The sequence below is a fragment of the Pterocles gutturalis genome, unplaced genomic scaffold (genome assembly GCF_000699245.1).
Source record: "Pterocles gutturalis isolate BGI_N339 unplaced genomic scaffold, ASM69924v1 scaffold17748, whole genome shotgun sequence".
Lineage (NCBI taxonomy): Eukaryota > Metazoa > Chordata > Aves > Pterocliformes > Pteroclidae > Pterocles > Pterocles gutturalis.
Genome location: NW_010123431.1, coordinates 1 through 22,225, shown reverse-complemented (window position 1 = coordinate 22,225; position 22,225 = coordinate 1). Strand labels below are relative to the sequence as shown.

At 44.0% G+C, this 22,225-nt stretch overlaps 1 protein-coding gene across 1 annotated transcript in view; it reads right to left on the bottom strand.

The window, feature by feature from the left end:
• ALG9 (ALG9, alpha-1,2-mannosyltransferase) overlaps positions 1–21,500 on the bottom strand; it is a gene marked incomplete at its 5' end in the record, with an annotated part of 27,017 nt that extends 5,517 nt beyond the window's left edge. Inside the window, 13 exons of the mRNA XM_010077904.1 lie at positions 3,654–3,784; positions 9,385–9,514; positions 9,837–9,984; positions 10,742–10,871; positions 11,390–11,544; positions 13,459–13,581; positions 17,416–17,521; positions 17,664–17,751; positions 18,122–18,257; positions 19,259–19,347; positions 20,141–20,211; positions 21,025–21,159; positions 21,362–21,500. Of these exons, the coding sequence (XP_010076206.1) occupies positions 3,654–3,784; positions 9,385–9,514; positions 9,837–9,984; positions 10,742–10,871; positions 11,390–11,544; positions 13,459–13,581; positions 17,416–17,521; positions 17,664–17,751; positions 18,122–18,257; positions 19,259–19,347; positions 20,141–20,211; positions 21,025–21,159; positions 21,362–21,500 (1,581 nt within the window). The remainder of the gene's footprint in view (positions 1–3,653; positions 3,785–9,384; positions 9,515–9,836; positions 9,985–10,741; positions 10,872–11,389; positions 11,545–13,458; positions 13,582–17,415; positions 17,522–17,663; positions 17,752–18,121; positions 18,258–19,258; positions 19,348–20,140; positions 20,212–21,024; positions 21,160–21,361) is intronic.
• Between the last annotated feature and the right edge of the window lie 725 nt (positions 21,501–22,225).

Sequence of the window (22,225 nt, the reverse complement as noted above, 5' to 3'; positions counted from 1 at the left end):
TGAACTGCTGGGGTCATTTATTTTCAGAGAACAAGAGCTGGAGTTTGGTTTTGAGTGGGGAGGTGTTTGACTGATTTATTTTTTTTTTCCTGCAAATGCTCCTTTCTCTGCAGCCACTGAGCTGCAGACCTGAAATCTACACTGGCAGCTTCCCTCACAGCTTAGTTCAAAGTGACACTTCTTTCCTTTTATAAAAAAAAGCTGCATTTTCCTAGTGTTTTTACACCTACTTCATAGGTAGCAGGGGACATTTCCAAATTGTTGTGTGGAAGCAGGTGCTGGGTTTGAGAGACTGCTGGGTTGCTGAGCTGGGGAGGCGGGGAAGGTACATGCTCAGAAATGCGAGCAGTCTGGATCAGTACAGGAGTTCCTGATGCATCTTCACTGACTCTACCCACAGACCTGTGTGTCTGACCCTGGGAAAAACCCTCCCCACGGATCTACTAGCTCTGGGATCCTTTCAGCTTACAAATTTCTAGCACCTAATGCTGTTTCTGGACTACAGAAGTACTTGCTGCATCCCTGAAACAGTTTCAGGGCATCACTGATGCCCTTAGAGAACCCTCCAGTTGGATGGAGTGGCAGCTCGAAATATCCTCCCTCTGAGGCTCTCCAGTGCCCACTCTAGCAGGCTGGTACTCTACAGACTGGGATGAGGACAGAAGTGAGCAAAGCAAGGGCTGACTAACAGCAAGGGAGACTGCTGCAGCCACAGATAGAAAGACTTGCTTTGGGAATGGTTTTCCAATCTTAACAAAAGGACAATAGCTAATGCCTGAGTCTGCAGGGTGAGACAGACCCTCGCATCTCACCCAACTGCCGGGCAGATCTGCAATTGCCCCTAGCTAACTCATCTGTCAGCTGCCAATCTACTGCAAAACTTACGTCATTTCCCCTTTTCAGAATTGCTTGAGCCCCATTATTTCATGCAAGTTACAACTCAGTCATACTCAGGGAAAAAAACCAAAGCAAACAATGCTGTCTTATTTTAGAAATGCTCTGACGCATTCAGTGCGAGGAGCTCAACAGACCGATTATGAACATTTGCCACGGGAAACCTTTATATGGATGTTGCAGCAAAATTCCAATACCCAATGCAAAGGAATTTACCTGACACTGCTATTATGAAGTTGAAGCTCCTCATCTTTCATTCATTGCCAACAAACTCCTGGAGATAAGTGGGGAGCTAACAAACTTTTGGTCCAAATGGGAAACTGTAACACGGGGAGGATTTAAGAGACCTGGACAGAGTCATGGGAGCACCAAGTACCAGCTGAGCCCCTTAATTGCTCATCCATCCTACCTCTTCTCCAAGGTAGAGATTTTTTTTTTTTTAATTACAGAAAGAAATTAAAAATATATGGCAAAAAAATTATGAAGCAGGCAATCAAAAATGAGTCTTTCTGAAATTTCTCTTGCTCATGATGGTGTGGATGGGCTGGCAAAAGGGGCTTTGACCTTGTCTGTAGTATCCAGTTTCAAATGTGATACCTTTAAATGACAAACTGGCTAAAAGCAGGGCAGATCAGACCTTGCATGGTTTGTTCTTTCTGCTCTTCGCTGTACTATGAGTCATCTTGCGAAGCTGTGCCCACTGCTACACATTTGCCCTGCTAGGCAGGCTACGGGTCCTGGCTTACTGTTCTTCAGGGGGAACAGAGAATCTGTCAGACAAGCAGGGTGACAAGATGGGGAGACACTGATGGCTCCCTCCTCCCTCAGCATCAGCAATATGCCCCAGGTAAGCACATGCCCCTCTGGTCCTTCACTCGAGCTGCCCCACCTGCCGACTGCTGAAGGTCCACGGAAGGGACAGAACCCAATGCTCCAAACTGCGGGAGCTCTGGAGGTACTAACAGCAGGGATGGAAAGCAGACCTGCTGCTATGGCAACCTGGCCTCCTCCACTGCTGAAGGCACCACGCCTCCCCTCTGCTCCAGCTGTGAGGTGTTGATAAGGAACAGCATGGAGAATTTCCATGCAGCACAAGAACAGGACTGGAGGAGGCTGGCAGGCGACACCAGCAGGGCTAAGGGACTGCCTGGTCTCTTGGGACATGCTCTGCAAACCCTCTCCTATCCCACTCTCCCATGAATGCAAGAGCATCTTTTGTTAAGGAGGACACAGTGGCCAGAAAGATCCCCCTCCCTCCCCACCACCTGTAGAGGATCTGTTCTAAGGTCTTGGTGATTGCTTAGCCAGAGAGTATGCTCCCCTTTCCCACCCCCAGTGTTCTGCCTTTACACCTCATCGTTACCAGGGGCAGTATTCTCCGGAGTTTCAGGATCTCTCTGTGACTAGCATCTCTGCGGCAGACAGCCGCTACCTCTGAAAGCACCCCTAGCAAATTACATCCCCATGGTTAACCTAAGGTGTCTTAAAGGCTCATTTGGACCTGACTCAGTGTCTCTGATTGACTTCAGAGTACTTTAGATCAGGTCCAAACAATCCAAGCTTGGCTGTTCAGCAGAGGATAGCAAGACAAACCAGCTTTAAAAACACATAAATGTGTCTTCAAAGCAGAAATGCACATTCAGGCGTACATGCTCTGCAAAAGGAGTCCTTTGCAAAGCTCTTATGCAGATGCTCCTATTGCCTCATTGGCCATCTCATTCTCCCTTCCTAAAGTCCTGCCCAAATGTAACAGCAGGTCTCTCGGAAAATATAGTTCATGAAAAACCCCGCCAAGAAAACTTGTTTGTGTCAGCAAGCTGGGAACATTAGAGCACTCCTGGGAGTTGCTCTAACATTATCACTGTTTCTCACTGTTCAACTGCTTTTGCCAGCCCCCTCCCTGGAGGGTCCTATTACTAGGAAGTAATAAGGTCTCACATACAAAATAGGAGGGCACTGAACTCTGTGTTAGTTTTTTACAGAAATTTTTCCAGTCAGCCTCTCTGTCCTGTTACAACATGACCAGAGCTTTAAATGACTAAAGAACCATCCCCGTACAACTGAGGGTTTCTCTATTTGCAGGAATGTATTAACAACATTCCCAGTTTGACAACCCTGATTACACCCCCCGTTAGCGTGGAGGAGGGCAATTTCAATCTCTGCTTCTCACAGAGATTCCTGTTCAGACACACAAGCAAGTTGTTCAGTGAGTAGCAGAACTCAGGAAGAACCCATTCTAACAGAGGTCTCTTCCATGGATTCTCTGATGCCAAATAAAGGTGTGACCTTGCTGATTTTTCACTCAATGAGACTGCCTCCTCTCTCTGTCTGCCAGCTTTCATAAAATTTGTAAGAGCTCATACTCTCTGAGACTGACTTATACCTGTCTTGAATTTGGCTGAAACAAGACAGCAGATTCAAAAGTCTGTAGGGAGGAGATGACATACACCTAATTTCTTTAGAGAGCAAACCAAAAAACATTACTTAGCAAGAAGTGCACAGGGAGGATTTTTTTTAAAAATAATCCTTCTCACCACCCTTCTCAGCTAGCTTCACCCTCTAAAGCAACCTAGGTCGTAAATATTAAGGTTCCACTGCAGCCAGCAAGCTGCCTTTACAGGAACCTGGCTTTCCAGCTGGCATTTGCCAATGTATCTTTCCTCCCTGTATATAGCTACTTTTGCAAGCGGATAATTGAACAGAATTAGTTCACAGACCTGCTAGACTTCCTCCCTCCCTCTCGGATGTGTAAAGCATACCTGGAAGCATCTAGGAATGGCTTGTAGGCAATGGTCACCCACTCTTCTTTGTTGGAGGAATACCTTGGCTCCCTTGGGGTTTCAGTTGCTGTATCCAAGTCCACCAGATAGTGGCACCTGGAAATGTCAATCTGCAGAAAGAAAGACATTCTTGTGGTTTATTTCCTGTAGGGTTCTGGTTGCATGTGTTCATTTATACAGGTTGTTACTTATCAACGAGAAAGAGGGTTAAATTTCTAGCAACAGGTGAAATGCTTCATGCAGGATACACAGTAAAATATTCTGAATGTTTTCAAAGTAAGACCTTTATGGGGGAATACAAGCTACCAGTACTGCTCTCTTTTTGAGTGATCTATGGATAACTACTCCTATCACTGCTGTAACAGCAGTTCATGAATTCTGCTCCAAAGCGCAGGCACAATAGCAAGAAGGGCACCTTATGTCAAGGCACATCGAGAGGAATATTTCTGTAGACCAGAGCAATACTAAACATGGATGCTGAGAAGTGTACCAACTCAGCACTTATTTGTCACCATCATGAACTGTTTGTAATGTGTAAACATCCGAAGACACTGCCAATTAACACCTTGTGTAGGTGCTGTCCTGCCCCTAAAGAGTGCACAGTCAAATTCACACAACAAAGGTTTGACCCACTGCCCAAGGAAGATGACAAAGCACATGGTAGATCAGGCTGAGAGGAGCCAGTGCCTCACGCTCTCTTGTTCGTAGCTGCCACCTTTCTGCAAAAGAAATCCCCCCACTCACACAAGCTCCACAACCCCTTAACTCTGCAAGCCTCATGGTACCAGTCTTGTCATCTCATGGCAGGGCTTAAGAGGAATCATGGAAACCAGTAAGTAGTTCCAGTAGAGTGAGCTTGTTGTCTGGCACAAATTATGGTGGGGTTTGTGCATGAATAACCTGTCCTGTAGCACTGATGACGCTCTCTGTTTCACTTCCAGCAGACAGACATCACACTGCACCTCTCAGACTGGTATCAGCACAGTCATGCCTTTATCAGCTGCCTATGACGCAAGAAACTGCTCTGCCCTGACCAAAATGTTTGGCAACACCTTGTCAAATTATAAAAATGCACTCGAGGAAGCAACATCAGAGAAATGAATCATGTGTGTGACCTCCCAGTTAAACGAGCTGCAGGCAATGTCCTCAGGAGACTTGCATTATACAACCTTCTCCTTCCTGCTGGGGAGAGTGCTCTTGAATACAAACAGGCTGTACTATTCATTTCTATGAATATCCTGTGGCCTTTCTGGCCGACAGCCCCCACCTCCTGCCCTCTTCGCCCCACTCCTTACAGGTACCCCTATAAATGTGCACTCGAACTGCTGAGGAATAAAAACCCTGCCGAGACAAATGTGAACTATTAGCTACAAAGAAGACTTGAGTTCCCACCAGGACAAATTTCCTTTTAATAATAACCATCAGATGTGAGATAAGTTTCATACAAGATAGCTCAACAAGAGGCTACCTTGTGTAGAAACCCCTGCGTTGAGTGTAAGAGATGTACTAGAGAGGACAGGTTACAAATAATGGTTGATGTCCTCCTGCTGAAGATCTAATTACCTTTAAGTGATCTAAATCACATTTTCAAAAGTTAAATAATCCCAAGACTAAGGCCATCTTTAAATTGTACCAGGGTAGCTCTATCATTACAATATGCACAGAATTCTTGGATGCTTTTTCTGGCTCTGTTGGTCCACAAAACACCCTTGTGGCACTCCAGTATTCCCAGCTGTGGAAGGGGACTAACAATTCCCACTTCTGCCTCTGATACGGTGTTAAGCATTGTACATTAAAATGTAGTACAGTATTTTGAAATTTCTCAGAAAAGATACCAATGAAGTACAGCTCATCCTAGCAATTATTGGTGGTTTCCTTCAATAATCTAGGTATTTTGACTTGGGAGACATCAGGGAGCTAGAATAAATGTATTTACATATAAAAACATTACATTACCAGAGCCTTTCCTCAGGTTAAGTGGAACAGAAGACAGGACATATCTTCTGATAAACACTTATTTGCAACTTGTAACATAAGTCTCATTAGCTGTGCAGATGTTTCACACAGGTGGAATACAAGGGAGAGAGGAAAAAGACTTAACACGGGAATTTAGGAAAAATACCAAGTTTTCAACTGTGATATCTCAGTTTACAGCTGCCACCAATCCCTGCATCCAGCAGGAGAGGGTTATCAGAGTGCTGGGCCACTCAGTGCCATCAAATACCAGCCCTATTCGATCAGCAAACACCGAGGAAACCAGCGAGCAAATAAAAGGTCTGGCCAGCTCCTCCCAAACACCCTGCCACTGCCAAGCCTGCCTTTGAACTCCCAATTGCATGAACAGGAGGCCAGGTGCATGCTTCTAACACGCTTCCTTCCCACTCCCAGGGAAGCTCACCTTCCACTGAGCAATCCACTGCACTTTCAGAAAAATAAATCACGAGGAGCTTACGTGACCTGTAAGGAAATTTTTGTGCTAGGCTAAGAACTTCCATCATGCATGTCTTGGTGTAAACTGGCTACAACAAAAAAACAAGGTCATTGTCCTGAACTGTTGTCTGGAGACAGCTCCATGGCCCCAGCACCACCCAGCACCATAATCAGATCCTGTCAACAGTGCACACACAAAAAAATTGTCTGGTGACACAAACTCTTGGTCCTTGTTCATTCCTCAGGGGCTCTGAACAGAATGCAGATTGCAATCGTGCCTTTTCATGCACAAGCTTTTCAAAGCACAGGCTATGGGACAATTCGTGCAAGGTCAGATCACTGACCTTCGTAAAATGACAAAACCCCTCCAGATTGATTTTTTTCTTTTTTTTTTTTTTTGCAAACAGGGGCTGGAAGGGAAAGATTAAGGACCTTATCAGGAGGAGGACTCACACTAATAAGTTCCATGTCTGGTGGAAGGAACATGATCAAGTTCGGGGAGCAACAAGTCCTGGTCCACTTGGTTTCACTGAGTTTTAGGCAGAGAGCCCATCACCTTCATGAGAGATCGACAGGCACTCCTTAGGAGGCCAGCTCCCCCAGGTGGCAGTTTTCCCTTTAACTAACAATGGCAGAACAGGACTTACACAATTGGGTCTTGTTGATTGCAAAACAGGGTGCAGTCCTCATCCAGTCAGAACAAAGAGATAAATGTGTGATGACCAGGTGTTTCAACCAGGAAAGAAATTTCCTTAGAGTCACTGCATAAGTTTGCCACATCGAAAAGGTGAAGAAAAAGGCAGGGCAGCTATAGCTGGATTAGTCAAGTGAAAAGCCAAGGCCCCTTAAGCCAGGTTTGCAAAAGCCTCTACCCATCAGTTATCTCAAATGCAGGCAGCTGAGATTCTCCAGGATGACTATGTCTTATTCTGTGTTACTCCCTCAAGCTCTTCCTTGAGGTATCCCACATTTCAGTTCATCCTCCCCACAAAATTTTATCACAAACTTCCTTGGACACGCTTGATTTCACTTTTCTGAAGCACCTTTGGGGTTTATTGTACCGATTTAGGCTGAAAACAATTTAATTAGGTGGATACCAGATGGCTCCGTGGCATCACAACTGAGTGGCAAATGAAATTACACCATGGGAAACTCAGCTGAGGAGCACGTTGAATCCACTTCTTGCACAGTACGAGAAGAACATTCCAGGCCCTGAGAGAGGTTCTGGCTCATGAGCAAAAAGTCTCCCAAACCACTAACGAAGTTTTTCTGTAAGGGATGTAGAATCGTTCAGAGAAAGACGAGTTACTGCCTCAAGCACTAAGACTGATCTCAATTCTCTCACTCTAAATACTCCCCCTAAAAGGGCTGGCATTTCCAATGCATATGAATTATTGGCCAGGTAATAGACAGACCTCCCTTCTACCATTCCAAGTAGAGCACGGTGCATTCTTACAAGTTACACAGAGGCTAAGGATAAGATTCATCCTGGTCAGAGGGCCAACACAGCACCTATGCATTTATTTGGAGATTTACACTCAAATACATATTTCAAAAATGAGACCAAGCTTCAGGTGGGTTCCTATGGTTCAAAACAGAGCTAAAGGGAATTGGAAAAGAAGTGAAAATAAAGTGGTTAAAAAAAAACTCCCTCCAAAGTCAGGGGTTTTTAACAGTTTCAGCTTTTAGGCCTAATCTACTCTTCCTGCTTGGATACATGTTTGTAAGAGATAATACTCCGAATCTTTTTCTTAGCAGTTTCAGAGACAAACGCATCTCCCCAGCAGGGCAAGTACAAGTTAAGTGCTGTTCAACATGATTAAGGAAGGAAGAATTGCAAAACAAGATCAACTCACTCTTTTCCTCAGTGTCTCATAGCAACAGAACACTGAGATTTACTCTTCAATTTTCAAGCAGAGCAGTAATAGATACTTACACTTGAAACAGAGAGATCAGTCCCATTTCTGCAGCCATTAATTGGTTTTAAGCTGTCCATGGCCCAGATAATCCTTTTGAACCATTTGTTTTCTCCCTTTTAAATGACCAACAGACTCATGCTATTTAGATTTATTCGGTATGACGGTCCTTTCCAGTGCTTGCTAATTTTTTTTTTTTTTTAAATCTAGGTATACTTGCACTCATAAGCTCACTACACTTGAGAAAAGACCTTGTTTTCTTGGTGTTATTAGCAGGTCAGAAGTTTTAAAACTCCATTTAAAATTATCATTTAGTAGCTAATTTCAAATGTCCTAGGCTCTTTTGCTTGCACGAGAAATAACAGAATTGTAGGGTGTTTTGCTCCATTAGTCACAGGCTGTGCAGCAGCCAGCTGTCTGTGCTAGAAATACGCCACAGTTACAAGATTTCGTACATTGAATGCACTGCAGCAGACAGCTTCTCTCAGGTGGGAACACACCCCCTTTCCATTTCCAGTAACTACATAATGATGCTCAAAATAAGAAAGCTTTAACGCAGAAGCCTGCACTGCACAGAATATTTAGTGCACTGCTAAGATTTAACCTGCTAAATAATTTTCAAGAAGTTAGCTGACAATAATTTTAAAGTATTCATGTGTGTGCATTGGTTTTGTTTAGGTAACACAATACAACCAGGAAAAGGAACAAATTAATAATACCAGAATATATCGATCTCCACAGATTCCCACTGAAGTCACTGATGCAATTATTTCAGTGGAGTTCCAAATTAAGTTCCTCCTTCGCAGTTGCAAGTATGATGAATACATTTATATTTAAAAAGAAAGGAAAGTACAAAGAAAAAATCCAATCCCTGTTCAGTGACAAACATTTTCTATGGGGGATTTCAAACGACTCATTCAGTTGGCTTTCCTGTGATCACAGTAATGCATTATACTAAACCCAAAATTGCAAGAACTAGGAATTACTACTTCTTCTCCTTCTTTTATTATTATGATGTATTTAAATGAGTTCAGTGACAAACATTTTCTATGGGGGATTTCAAACGACTCATTCAGTTGGCTTTCCTGTGATCACAGTAATGCATTATACTAAACCCAAAATTGCAAGAACTAGGAATTACTACTTCTGCTTCTTTTATTATGTCTTTAAATGAAAGAAAGGCAGGAGAAATGCAAACAGAAACCACTCATATAAATGGGGAAGTTTCCAAGTGCTGAAGAAAGCCCATTTTTGTTCTGTAGCTTGCATGGTCCCTGAGAAACAAAATGAGGAGACCCAATCCTAGGCATTATATTAATACAAATTACACAGGAAGGAAAATAAAACAGGAATATAATCCTTACATATCGAGATGGCTCTTCCTTGTTTTGGTCGTTCATGTCAGTGGGAATGATCCGTGTGGCCATTGGTCCCTTGGCAAACGGTTTTGGTAACTGGCCCCTGAACTCTGACAGGATGAACTGGAGCTGCCAGCTGCAGAGAACAGTGTCAGAAAGCCCAGCAGGAGAATGCAGGAGCTAGTAACATTGTGTGTGGAGAAAACCAAAAGCATAACCGAAGACATTGCATTCCTGAGGGTAGACAGCCCTGACAGAACAGCAGCCACACTACAAATTTTCAGTAGCTTGTGGCCAACAAGGTCTGCTGACAACAAACTTTGGAATCTTTTGGTTTGGATATGCAGGTGTCAACAGAGACGCAAGGTCCTGAAGGTTACTCCCATAAATACTTCTCATGAGAAGTGCCCCTCTTTATGAATCTCACCAAATTGTACCTTTTACATTGAACAACTTACTTATCTGGCAGGAGAAAGCTGCTTGGAAATCTGTGCCACTCCTTTCCCACACAGACATTAACTGGTCTCCCCTCCGGTACAGTATGAATACTTGGGTCAGTAGCAATCCTGTGAAATTCTGGGTACAGGTCCAGGGGCCCGTGGTAGCCTACAGAAGGCAGAATATTGTAAATAGGGATAAAGAAATAGGTGGTCTTTACACAACTGCTTTTGAAAGACTGCAAAAAAATGTTCATACGTTAACTTTTTAACCGATAACTTCTTGAATAAATGGTTTGTGCTGAAAAGTGGCTGGATTCGAAACCTCCCATTCCTTTCAGAAGTGCTTGTACCCTATCGCTTTTATTCACATTCTCCTGCTCTGACTGCTAATGGCTACCACTAAGCAAAAAAATATTGATGAGGTGGGAAGGTTCAGTGCATGGCTCTGATTCAAGGAAGTACCTAAGGACCGTATCTTATCCATCTCCATTAAGGACACATGCACCCAATTACAAGTTTTACTTGGGAAAATGCTTTTTCAAGTGGGATCATATGTTTGAAAGTTCAAGTATCTGCTTTAATACTAATCCGGGTACAGGTTGTACATCAGTATAGTTGTACCGACCGAAGGTGAAGGGCAGCAGATTTTTGATATAATTCTAGTGATACAAGCATACACACACAAATACATACATACGTTCACACATACATGTATGAACATGCAGATACACACACCCGTGTAAAATCATTCATTAATAGTGACCATTAGAACTTGTTTCTTTCCCTGCAACAATTCCTTCCAAACTTTCAAGGTTCCTTGTTTCTACCGTGCTGCCATAGTTAAAGCAGCACAACTCTGGCATGCCTTAAGACTTGCCGAGACCAATACCCAGGAAAGCAGAGAACAAGTCTGAAATACCAACCTCTGAATAAGGCAACAGAGCGTGACAATGACAAAAGGCCAAAGAGAAAGACAGTCCCCAGGGCCAGCCAGTTGGAGGAGACTGTGTAGTGTTCCAGGCGGTAGCGCTGGAATACGAAGTGGTAACATTTCTGAGGAAAGATTAAAAAAAAAAAAAAAAAAAAGCCATGAAATTTGATCTTTTTTTGCTGGGCTGTTAAGAGGTCTGCACCGAAGTCCAAGATTATTAGATGAGCTCATTCTGTAGGACACTCAGGAGGGAAATCCCAAATATTTTTACTTTGACATCACAACTTACAGAGGACTAAAAGTTTTCCACATACGGTCAATCAACCTGTACAGGAAGATTATGGTTTAACCTGTAAAATCAGCAAGACACACGTCAGTACTGAGATTCTTCCAGAGTCTCAATACCTATCCACAAAACACAGTTCAAAAATAAAAACTGTATCAGCTAACAGATTAAAGATGATGATCAGAAGCGATGCATAGGACAGTCCTGAACGGTGCCATCACTAAGTTGTGTCACACACACAGATATTCTGCAGGTGCTCCCAAACTTTGGGAAGCAATGTTAAAGAAGTCAGCTGGCAGTTACGCTTCCTAAAGGAATGAGCTCATTAAAAAAACGTGTTCCACTAGAACTTACCTGAAGAGCAGACAGAGCCACAGCACCGCACAGACAGATGAGGGGATAGATGGGAAAGAGGAACCTCTCCTCTTTGTGGGGCTGACTGAAAAAAATCAAGATCCAAATGTACATAGGAGCTAGTGTCAGCCAGTAGGGACGGCCCAGATTCTGAACTGAAAGAAACAAACATTCAGCAAAGCAGTAACGTAAGAATGAGGGGTTTATCCTCTTGCACCATCATATCTTACATTCAAAAGCCCACGCTTCAGACCCAAACCACTGCCTTCAGACCCAAACACACCATGTTCTGAGCAGTCGTCTTGCTAAAATCCAGGTAACGTGTCCAAACAGTGAGTATAGAATTTTGATCAGAGAATTTTGGTAGATTCCTGCAATACTAACAATTTCAACAGACTTTAGAAAAAGAAAAGCAGAAAATAAGGGAGTGTGTACTGAAGCCAAGCAAGAGAAAAAACCCATCAAGAACTGACATGTCTAAAAGGGTAGCCAGAAGCACTGTATTCCCTGCTGGGTATTATGCTACACGTACAAAGATCAGAACGGATCTCCTCTGGACCTACCCTTCCACTTACAAGTGGCTGTTTAGCGACTGAGGTTTCCACAACCTTCATTGCTTCATTACAAAAATAACAGCATGAGAGGTCTCTCAGGCACCTTCTGCTTAACGGAGGAAACAACTGATTCAAAAATAACAACAATTACCCTGAATTTTAGTCACACCGAGGAGGGTTCTACAGTGCCTGACAATTTGAAGTCCCTTTTCTGCCCCCTTGCTACTCCCAACAGCAGAGTTAAGCAATTACGCTAACAGCATTTCACAGACAATAAGAACAAAGCACTTGGCAGAATTGCTCCTGCTGTTAAGTACAAGAACACCCAGTGAACAGCAGGAAATCTTGCATTTACAGGATCTCCTACTGAGCTTTTTCTGGTTTCTGACAGTATGGCAGTCATATCCAAGGATCAGAGATAAGCAAATATCTGTTAACATACATTATCAGCAAGGATTATGACGTTATTGTTTCTTGCATTCAGTAAAAAAAAAAAAAACAGAAAGTGAAGCACTAACTGGACTAATGAATCTGGAGGCTGCTGTTGACACTTAATAAATCGTCCTTAGGAAAACAGGAGAGAAGAATTCACACTTCTCCAACACCTTTTTCCTCTCTAGACTTACTTGCCAAGCCTCACGTGTTTAAACCGATGTCATTCTATTTAAGAGAAAGCCCAACATGAAGTAGGGAATATTCTGGTTCCTCCTTTCTCTGCTCTCAGTATATCTACACCTATGGGGAAGCTTCCCAAAGCATAAGGTAGCAGGATTGTCCTGCCAGGGCTCAGTCCTGCGAGTTGGAGAGTGCCTTTCGCAGGGCACAGACGAGTCCAGGTTCAATCCCAGCGTGGGCAGCAGCAGCAGAGACCAGAGGATGCCTCTTTGTAGGCTCAGCCCCGACAATCAGAAAGGCAATAATAACTCTCTTCTCTCAAGCTGCTGCAGAAAATATTCCAGCAGTGGTATAAAAAAGTAACAATGGAAGAGCCAGCAAAAGGTTCCCCAAATGACTCTAAAGGATAACATTTACAGCTGCAGGTAAGATGGAAACAACAATGGGTAAATAGTTTCTTTCTCCGTTAAGATTTCTGATGGGGCTATTCCTAATGCATTTGCATGTCTGGCTGAAGGTTATGTACTATACAACTTGTTAAGCTTACTCTGGGTATGGATAGTTCAGCCTTGATAACACATTGTTCTTCTTGAAGCGGAGGCAGGGAACATAGGAATCATCCTTAAAGAGAAAACCGTGTTTCTGTCCTTTTGCAGACAGCAGGTAAGCAGATGCATCTCACTGCATGTTCTTTCTACACAGCAGCTGCAATGTGGGGTCAATACTGAACTGAGTCACGGGCTCTAGGAACACTCTCCTATTATTCCAAAGCCTTTCCCTGAACCTAGTTTCACTTTCAATAAAAGGAAAGCTGCTCTTTGGCAGGCAAGCTCTCCCTTTAGTAACAAGGTTGAGATCCAGGCTGCCTGTGCTTGGCTCTCACAGCTGTCTTGCACTCACCATGAAATTTCTGAAGCAGACACTCCATGAGGCAGGTCAGTGGCAGCACAAGCAGTGCCAAAATAAACGCCACGTTGAAATTCAGAAAGCCATTGATGAAATAGAAGGACCAGGGTTCGGTACCTAAAGGATGAGAAAAGGAAACAAGAATTTTTAAATGCAAGCATGTATGAGATCTGGATGTAACAGCAGCTTCATTCCTTCTCTGCCTGACACACACTGAGATAATCAGCAGCAGATGGCAATTCTCCCCATTGCAAGCATATTGGAAGCAAAGAATGGAAAGGATGTGGACAGAAGATCTTGCAGCTGGACGGAGGATGCAGCCCCATGGAAGGAGCCTGAGCCATCCCAAAGCAGTCTCATGGTTCTGCCCCTCACCCATAAAACTGCCCCAGCAGTGGCATGAGAGTTAGTCAATAGCCATACAGAGGCACCAGAGTATCTCACAATCTTGTCTGCCCAAGAAACTTCATTGTCTTCTTTTTCAGAAATCCCCTTTTTCACTGGTTCACAGTCAATATCTCATCTGCTACACAGGAATCGCCTTGCCCAGCAGAGCTCTGTGACACAGAACTCACCCTTGCATTAAGAAAGCCCACACAGCAAGACAGTAGAGGTGGAAACTTGTAAAACTAGCAAATCTGACTCCAAATTAATTCTTTCTGATGGCAGAGAAGTAACAGAGGAATAACACAAAAAACACACAATGTTAATAAGAGATCATTATAACTCTGGAGTGATGATGTATATACTCCATCTTGGCAGAAAGAGAAAATGTACTAAAAAGGAACGAGAAAAAGAATTCACAGTCACATTTCATGCCAGCAAAGAGTCTGCCACTGAAGTTCATCCAGATGCTAGCTTTGGTACCTCCTTAGAGTCAATGCCATTTAAAATGTCCCTACTTCAATCTGTTCTTACAGTGTAGCTTCAAACAGGAGCAAGCCAACTCTGCCTCTTAACATGACATACTCGGGTATTGGTTCCAAGCTTTGAAGGATGGAAGAAATCCCAGTCCAACTGTCATTTATTTGGACTCTTAATGCAGGATGCTTAAAATCCTGAACAATACGGAATGCCAGTTCCTCTCCACACATTTGCCACTCTCAGTGTGATTAGCTCAATCAGTCAGTAAATGACACGCGGGGGCTTTAATCACTGCACTGTTGTGACATATGTCACATGCTGCAGCAGTTTCCTGCAATCAGAGCCACTTAAATAGGGTCCATGTTGAAATTAATCAGACAACTGAAAAGCAGCAAGGAAAACCCGAAACCTCTGCAGCTCCTACAGCTAAATACGATTAGAAGCTGCACTAGGAACGTCAGAAACATGTCATTGGAGTTACTAAGGCCAAGTCCAAGCAAATGAGGTTCATTTAGGAAACCTTTAGCTATTAGCACTGAAAGCAAAGAGCAATTACAGATTTGGATTTGGGGGAGAAGGTCACCTTCAGGTAGTGAATTATTAGAAATTCATCTTCTCTCTCCCTCCACCTGCCTCATAATTCTTGCAAGTCCCACACCAACACAATTCTCAGCCTGTGAAAGGCTGAATATGGGATTTGGTAGATTGAAAGATCATGTCAACTGATAGACAGGACAGAGTTATCTGCAATAGTGCCAATGTCCCTTCCTCCTCCTCTAGACTCTGCTGGTGACTCTCCATATTTAAGGACAGCAATTCTAAATAATCACAGATCTTGAACACGTGCAGAAAGCAGATCATTTTAGGACCGACGAGTACTACCTTTCCTAGAAATCAGGGCTGCTGAGTGGGATATGTCTGTTAGGGAAAACCTGAGGCAGTTTCATGGCACTATGGTTCCACGGGGATAACCAACTGAGCCAGAAACTGGTTTGAACTTTGTGCTTTGTGACAGGCTGCGTAAGCAAGTCTAGAAATCAAACTCACAAGTTAATAGAACTTAACAAGCTACCACGCTGCAGCTTGACCACAGCAATGGTGAGGGCAGCTCAGGACAAAGCAGAGGAGTTGTAAAATAGGCTTAAGCTAAGGTGCCCCACCCTATGTTTGTCACAAGCTAAAAGCCTGCATGCAGACAGGAACTGTAGCTCAGCTGTTAAGCAGTAACTAAGCCACAATAATTTGATCGTGAGTCACAGCCCTCCTTCTAAGCAAATCTGATTCAGTGCTAGTATAATGAACAGTCTGCTTTCTGCATTTCATTTATTTTCTCTCTGTTTAAGAACCAGGACTCAACAGAGCAAGGTGTCATACAAACAGCTCCAGTGCATTCCACTCAAGCTGAACAAAGCTTCCCAAAGTGCCATCGCACTGCAAGTCACAGCCAAGGCTCTGATCACAGGAAGTGGGACAAAACTTTTGTTATGCATTCTTAGAACATGTGTACACAAAAACATCCCAAAGCCTCAGAACCAGGCTTACGGATATACGCTTAGAAGCTACTTTCCCAAAGACAAAAAAAAAAAATTTTAAAAAAAATCAAACTTTGTCTCCACAACTCCAGTCTGCAGGCAAAAGGAAAAATACTGTGGTGCTGACACTGAAGATGATATGGCCTGATGACTCTGCAAACTCCAGCAGTTCCTGCTCCCATCATGTGAAAGTTGGGAAATCCCAGCTCCAAAGCCAGAAGGGATTGGCCAGCCTTTCATCTCCCCTGGTAGTGTTATTTTTCCCAAGTGTTTTGAAACTCTATAAACACACAGAGTTGTCCTGGCCCCACTGCATTAAAGAGCAATTTCAAGCAGGCTCTCTTACTAGCCTGAGGATGTTATATGAATGTCACTATGAATAAAACACTTCAGAATAGATTGGTCCCTGGAGGCTTCTGCAAAGAACTCATGCACCAGTGTGGAAAAGGTCAGGCACAAGCCCATGCCACAACCTATCAGACACAGAGCCTGGAATTTCCTTACAGAAAATTCACAGCAACAGACTTCAGAGCCTCCCTGCAGAGATGAAGAACCACGGCAAAGCAGCTGTTGCCCTGGGGTGCCACAGCACAAGTAACAAATCACCACTCAGTACCACCCAAAACAGCCCTTCAAATGAAACAACAAATAATGGCCTGCAGGGCACTGCCAAAGAAAGCCTGGCTGCTAACCGCTGCTGAACTCCTCCTAGGGCTTCAGCAGATGACAGAGACGATGCAGGGATCCTGCACCCCTGAAGTCTCCACCAGCCTTTCTGAAGCCCTGCTAACAATATAATACTTTTCTACTCTTCAGCCCTAGAAGCACACGATATGAACAACTTAGTGCAGTGGCAGCTCCCAACAACAACACAGCATTGCCATCAAGGTTCAGACCGGAGATTTGGGGCACACAGCATCCTAAATGGCCAGTACCAGGGAACCCCTCGTTGGCAGAGGATTTGCCTGCAGATTAGATGCCTTTATGGTAACCTCAGATTTTGCTTGCCAGCAAAGCTGGGGCCATCCAGTGCCAACAAGCAAGGAGATTCCAAAGGCACAGCATGGACTCAGGAAGCCTGCAGAGACCCAATGGGAACGGAAAGAACTATGGATTCTGCACCGTTAGGCACTTTCTCAAGGTTCTGCACCCTGACTGTGAGGAACAACAGCCAAGAACTCAATTAAAGCTGACAAGCACACGCATCTATCACTTGAGCCCACTGCACCCGCACAGCATCCAGACGCGTTTGCTGCTCACAGTTCCCAAACAGCTGTGAGGCTGAGACATCTCACCAGGGTTCACAGAACTTGAAAGTGAACAAAATCAGCTTTAACTCACAGTGGAGAAACCGACAATGGCCTGCGGATTCCCAGCTCGAGAAAGACATCCTGTGGCAACAAGCTGGAACTGCAGCTCCTCGCAGCTTGCAGGCTGCGTTTGCTTTAGTGCGTGTCAAAAGGAGGACTTGCAATCAAGACCTGGTGGGTCATGGTAGCGAGACAGTACCAAGAAAACCATCGACTCCGTTTCTGTCTTGTTATCTTAAACTCACCATAGAGATCAGGTCCGTGAGAGGTGAACACATTGTATGCAACTATGTTGAGAGGTGCAACTACCAGCTTCCCATAGTAATAGCTGTCCACAACTACCAAGGGCACCTGGAAGAAAGCATCTGTTAGTTCGAGTGCCAGAAGCTTTCAGCTGGACTGCCCAAAAGCTTCATGTGACTTTCTTAATGGAACCCACCCCCTCTATTGCAAGCCAAATCCATTCCCTCTTTGCATCGCTACAGGCACTTACCAAAAACAGGATCAATGACACCACACACCAGTTTAGGAAACTTTTCCACCTCCGCTTCAGTACCAACAAGTCAAAGGCAATAGGAAGCCTGAAAGACAGACCAGGTATCAACTGCAGACTTTGTTTTTCCCCACTGCAGGTTTTCCTGCCCCTTCAAAAGGAAGCAGGGCAGTAGCTGGAAGAGAACCATCACTTCACTGGGCTCTGCTTCTACTCCATATTCCAGTCGTCCAACTCAAGTCTTACTCTCATTATATTAGGGTCAGGAAATCTTCCCAACCTGAGTTCTTCAAAAGTGAATAAATTGGGCTATAGAAGCCTGGAGCAATGATCCTGGACTAAGCTGACACCTCAGTCCCTGCTAGTATCTTCCTCCAGCTCTCCATCCCCCACATGCTCCCCAACCAGGCAAGAAACATTTGACAAAGTGCAAAACTCCTGAGCCCTCCTCTCCTTACCCAAGAGCTGCACTGAAGGGCCAGCCCAGAAGGGCTCCAGCAGCCACCCCCAGCACTGCTACAGAAGTCTTGTCCATATACCAGCCAGTCATGGCAATCACCGTGGTATACATGCAGAAACTGCTTGGGAGGAAAGCTGCAACACAAGGGAAGAAAGGGCTTAGCACAGCTCTCCCACAGTGGGAGAACCGCACGAAGCCAAGATAAGGCGAATCATCTCTCATTCATTCCATTGGAGCTGGATGATCTCATTTCAGTGAAAGCAAAAAAAAAAAAAGAGGATTCTTTTTCTTGTTCTGCCAAGACCAGAAGTACTTCTTTAAGTATGAAGGCCTCCTTCTTAGTGGCACTCAGCAGTGGCAACCAGTTGACAGTAGCCATGGTTACCACTTGTAACACTTGCTGCACCCTCTATATTCTGATAGGTTGAAAAAAATTAAATGAACTTGCTCAAGTGGCAGCAGAAAATATGAGCTGACTGGGTACAGTCTCTGAAACAACTGGGCAGAGTCTGATGGGAAGTAAGTGAAGAATGAGAAGACCTATGACACTGCAAAAACAATGAAAGTCCTTTCTCCACTCACCGTGAACAAAAAAAGGGAAAAATAGGAAATCTCAGCATCCATAAGGTATTTCCCTTTAAGTTTCTGTATGCAAACAATACAGAAAACCTTTGCTCAATGTCTCTCTTTGCACTTTACTCAATACCTACAGCAGGTGTTTTAAAAGCCTTACAGTGGTGGGCTAGGCAAATGGGTACAACCAGCCAGAGGGGCAGGACAATGCCAAAATATGACCCTCCTTCCTTGGACTAAAGTATGGCCAAGGAAGGTAGCCCAAGACCCTGTTTGAAAGGCATGGCCCTCCAGAGAGACTGGAGGCAACAGCAGAAACAAACATGCCTTGGAAATGGAAAGATACAAGACTGGAAATGGAAAGATCCAAGAGACTGACAGGGAACATCATTTGAATCATCGCTTATTCTGTCCTGCACCCTTCCACCTGCCAGAGAAATACCTGCAACAGAATACATATCACTAGAGAGATATTTTAGTGCTGTGGATTTTCTTCTCCCTGGACCTGTCTTTGGTTTCTGCTGGGAAAGTAATTGTTAGCGTCACTGCTAAGCAAACTTACCTGCAGATGAGCAAAACATCCCAGTGCTGAGTACTAAGAAGGCCAACATCAGCCGGCTCACATGTAGCCCAAACTTCTTGCACACAGCCCTAAAGAAGCAAGAGAGAACTGGAGCCCACAAAAATATCTTCAGTACATGAAAGAACAGTACCCAATGCATGCAGAACCACAAACAACCCATGGAGCATCCTGAGAGCTTTAAGGTGGGTGATTCTCATTATTTAGCTGCTGAAGGCAACCTGAAGAGCACTATGACTGCCTCTGGCCTGAAGATCCTCTTCAGTTACACTGGTGCAAAACTCTAGAAGAGACTTGGCTTCTGCCACTGTCAGTTGCGCTCATGCAGATCTCAGGAACTTGAGGAGTCTGCACTGCTGTAGCAACATCAATCTATCTAAGGCTTTCACCTCTCACAAAATACCATCATGCCAAAAGCCACAGCTCATTCTTAAAACCAAACTATTGCCAACAGAAAAGTCATGCAAGGTAATAGTTTGAAAGCCACAAATGAAGAGCCAGCAATAAACAATGTATTCCACTAAAATTCACTATAATAAGCAAACATAGCACCAGTCTCTCCTCCAGCAGAGTTCAGTTCACAAGACTCCCACCCTGCTTGCTGGTACCAGTGAGAAAACGAGTGTAGTCAACCAAATGCTGGAGTGGAGACATGGGTGGCAGATCTGAGAATCCAATTTTGTCCTAACAGTGGAACTCTGACCAATATTTCATTAAGTTATCACAAGAACACATATTCTTAAGGTTCACAATTTACCAGACACATCTACACAAGAGTTTCAAAGTGTATTCCCTGTGGCACCAACTGAACATGTTACTCACGTTGCTCCAAAACATTCACTGTAGACAGCTTTCAATACTCACTTGTAGAAGTAGAGTTCACAAACGCAGCTCAGGAAGGCCAGGAAGCATCGGAGGAAATAGAAGATAAGAACCTAGGAGACATACTCAGAGTCTGAACAAGGTTTGCAAGGAAGCTCACGCACCTACTACTAATAATTTGGTCCCAAGAACAAAAGTTCTGAACAGGATGGAGCAAGTCTAGCAGTGCTGAATGAGCCTGTTCCTGTAGACTCAGATCCCACATCAAGGGATGCTGAAGATCCCGGCAGCTCAAGGGCGAGCCCTCTAACACTGAAGTCCTTTACAACACAGAAAGTAAATACAGTCCACTGTGCTTAGCACCAGAACTACCCCTCTTTTGTTTTCTGTTGTGCAGAAACATGCCAAGTATGTCAATGGATATCCAAGCAGAACGCACATTCAGCGCTTTTTCTTTTACATTTCTGTGAGCTCAGTTTGCAATACCCCTTGCAAAATTTCAATTTCTTTTTTAATAGTTTATTGAAAAAAAATATCAGAACAGTCATTGATAGCTGGCATACAAAACAATACAGGCTTCTAAAGCATCAGGGTGAAACTCACAGGGGCCAACGAGAGCCCGTGGCTGGCAGCTAACTGTCCCCAGGCCTGTACACGCTGATAAGGCCAAGGAGCTACCAGCTCCTCTGGGACAGCTTCTCCATCAAACTGGAGCCTGACAGCATTTCCCTGCAATTCCCAATCACTCTTCCTCAGTGAGCTCACAAAACCTTGGCAAATCCTTACAGGGAGGTTAGTGTTTATTAAAAAATAGTGTTTTCTAAACACGAATTCTCCTACCTCTGACAACAGACAAAGCAGCTGTTTAACAAGGACTAAAGGCATGTTTATTCATCACAAAAGAAACTTTCACACCTCTGATTTACCTTGTTAGTTTGTAGAACTCTAGCATGGAACAAGGCAGGTAAGGCATGAAGCCACAGGTAAGCATAAGAGCGGATGGCATAGGCTGGAGAGTATTCCCATGTCTGAAACCCCTTTCCATAAACGAGGTAGTGAGTCTACAACAGAGATTAAATAAATAAATAAACAAATATGCGTCACACAGAGTGGACAGTTCTGCATTCCCCATCTCTGAATTATCAAGTAAGAAAATTTCTCTTTGAAACACAGAGATAAGCACAAGGTTCTAGATAAATCTGCATTTGCACAGACCAACTACAAATTCCCAAGTATCTCCAACAAGGAGAAAAAGATACTCACCGGTTCCCAATAGTTAAACGTCTCATCGCAATCAGAGATGTTGCTTAAGAGAGCTGCACAGAACCTGGCTGAGATTAGACACTTGAAAGCTGTTGATCCTTCAGGGGCCCAAACTTGTCCTGCTTTGCTCCCAGATGATCTAGTCCAAAGAAAAAATACAAACACGCACGAAAAAGACTCATTAAGAAGATCAAGACTAGCAACGTGACACTAGGCACAGAAATGACAAGAGTATTTGCATCTCTGCCATCTGAGCGCTGTGTAAGTACAGCCCAGCCCTTCATTCACGGCTTTCCCTGGGAGATGCCAGTCCCCTCCCAAGGAAGCACCCCCATCTATCCTCACACACCGGAGCAACCCCGGGGAAAATCAGAGCCTGGAAATGGTCAAAATAGGCTGGGCAAAGTGGGAGGAAAGGAGTGGACAGCGGTGACCCATGCTCCTATCTCTTGTAATGCCAGGTCCCGTGGCAAGTGACCAGTCCGAGGCCTTTGGCAGCCGTGCGTAAGGAAGCAACAGGCAACAGGTTTCACAGTGGAGTTGTCTGCACACGTGAGAAAATATGCTGCTCTAGAACAGCGAACTAACTGCAAAGAAAAGAGAGGTATGAACAAGAGATTAACATATTCACTATAAAAAAAATCAACAAAAAAAAAGAAGGTTTAGAAGGTATACGACTGCGAAAAATTGCATCTGACATAATATTAAATACCAGAAAGTGTAAGGTCATATGTATGGCACAGGAAAGCAAAACAATAGGATGGCTACAAGTTGGGGATTAGCTCTTTAGAAGTCAGCACATTCAGAAATGGGTGGAGTTTTAATGATAAAACTGACAATGACAACTGATTTTCCCCGAGTGCT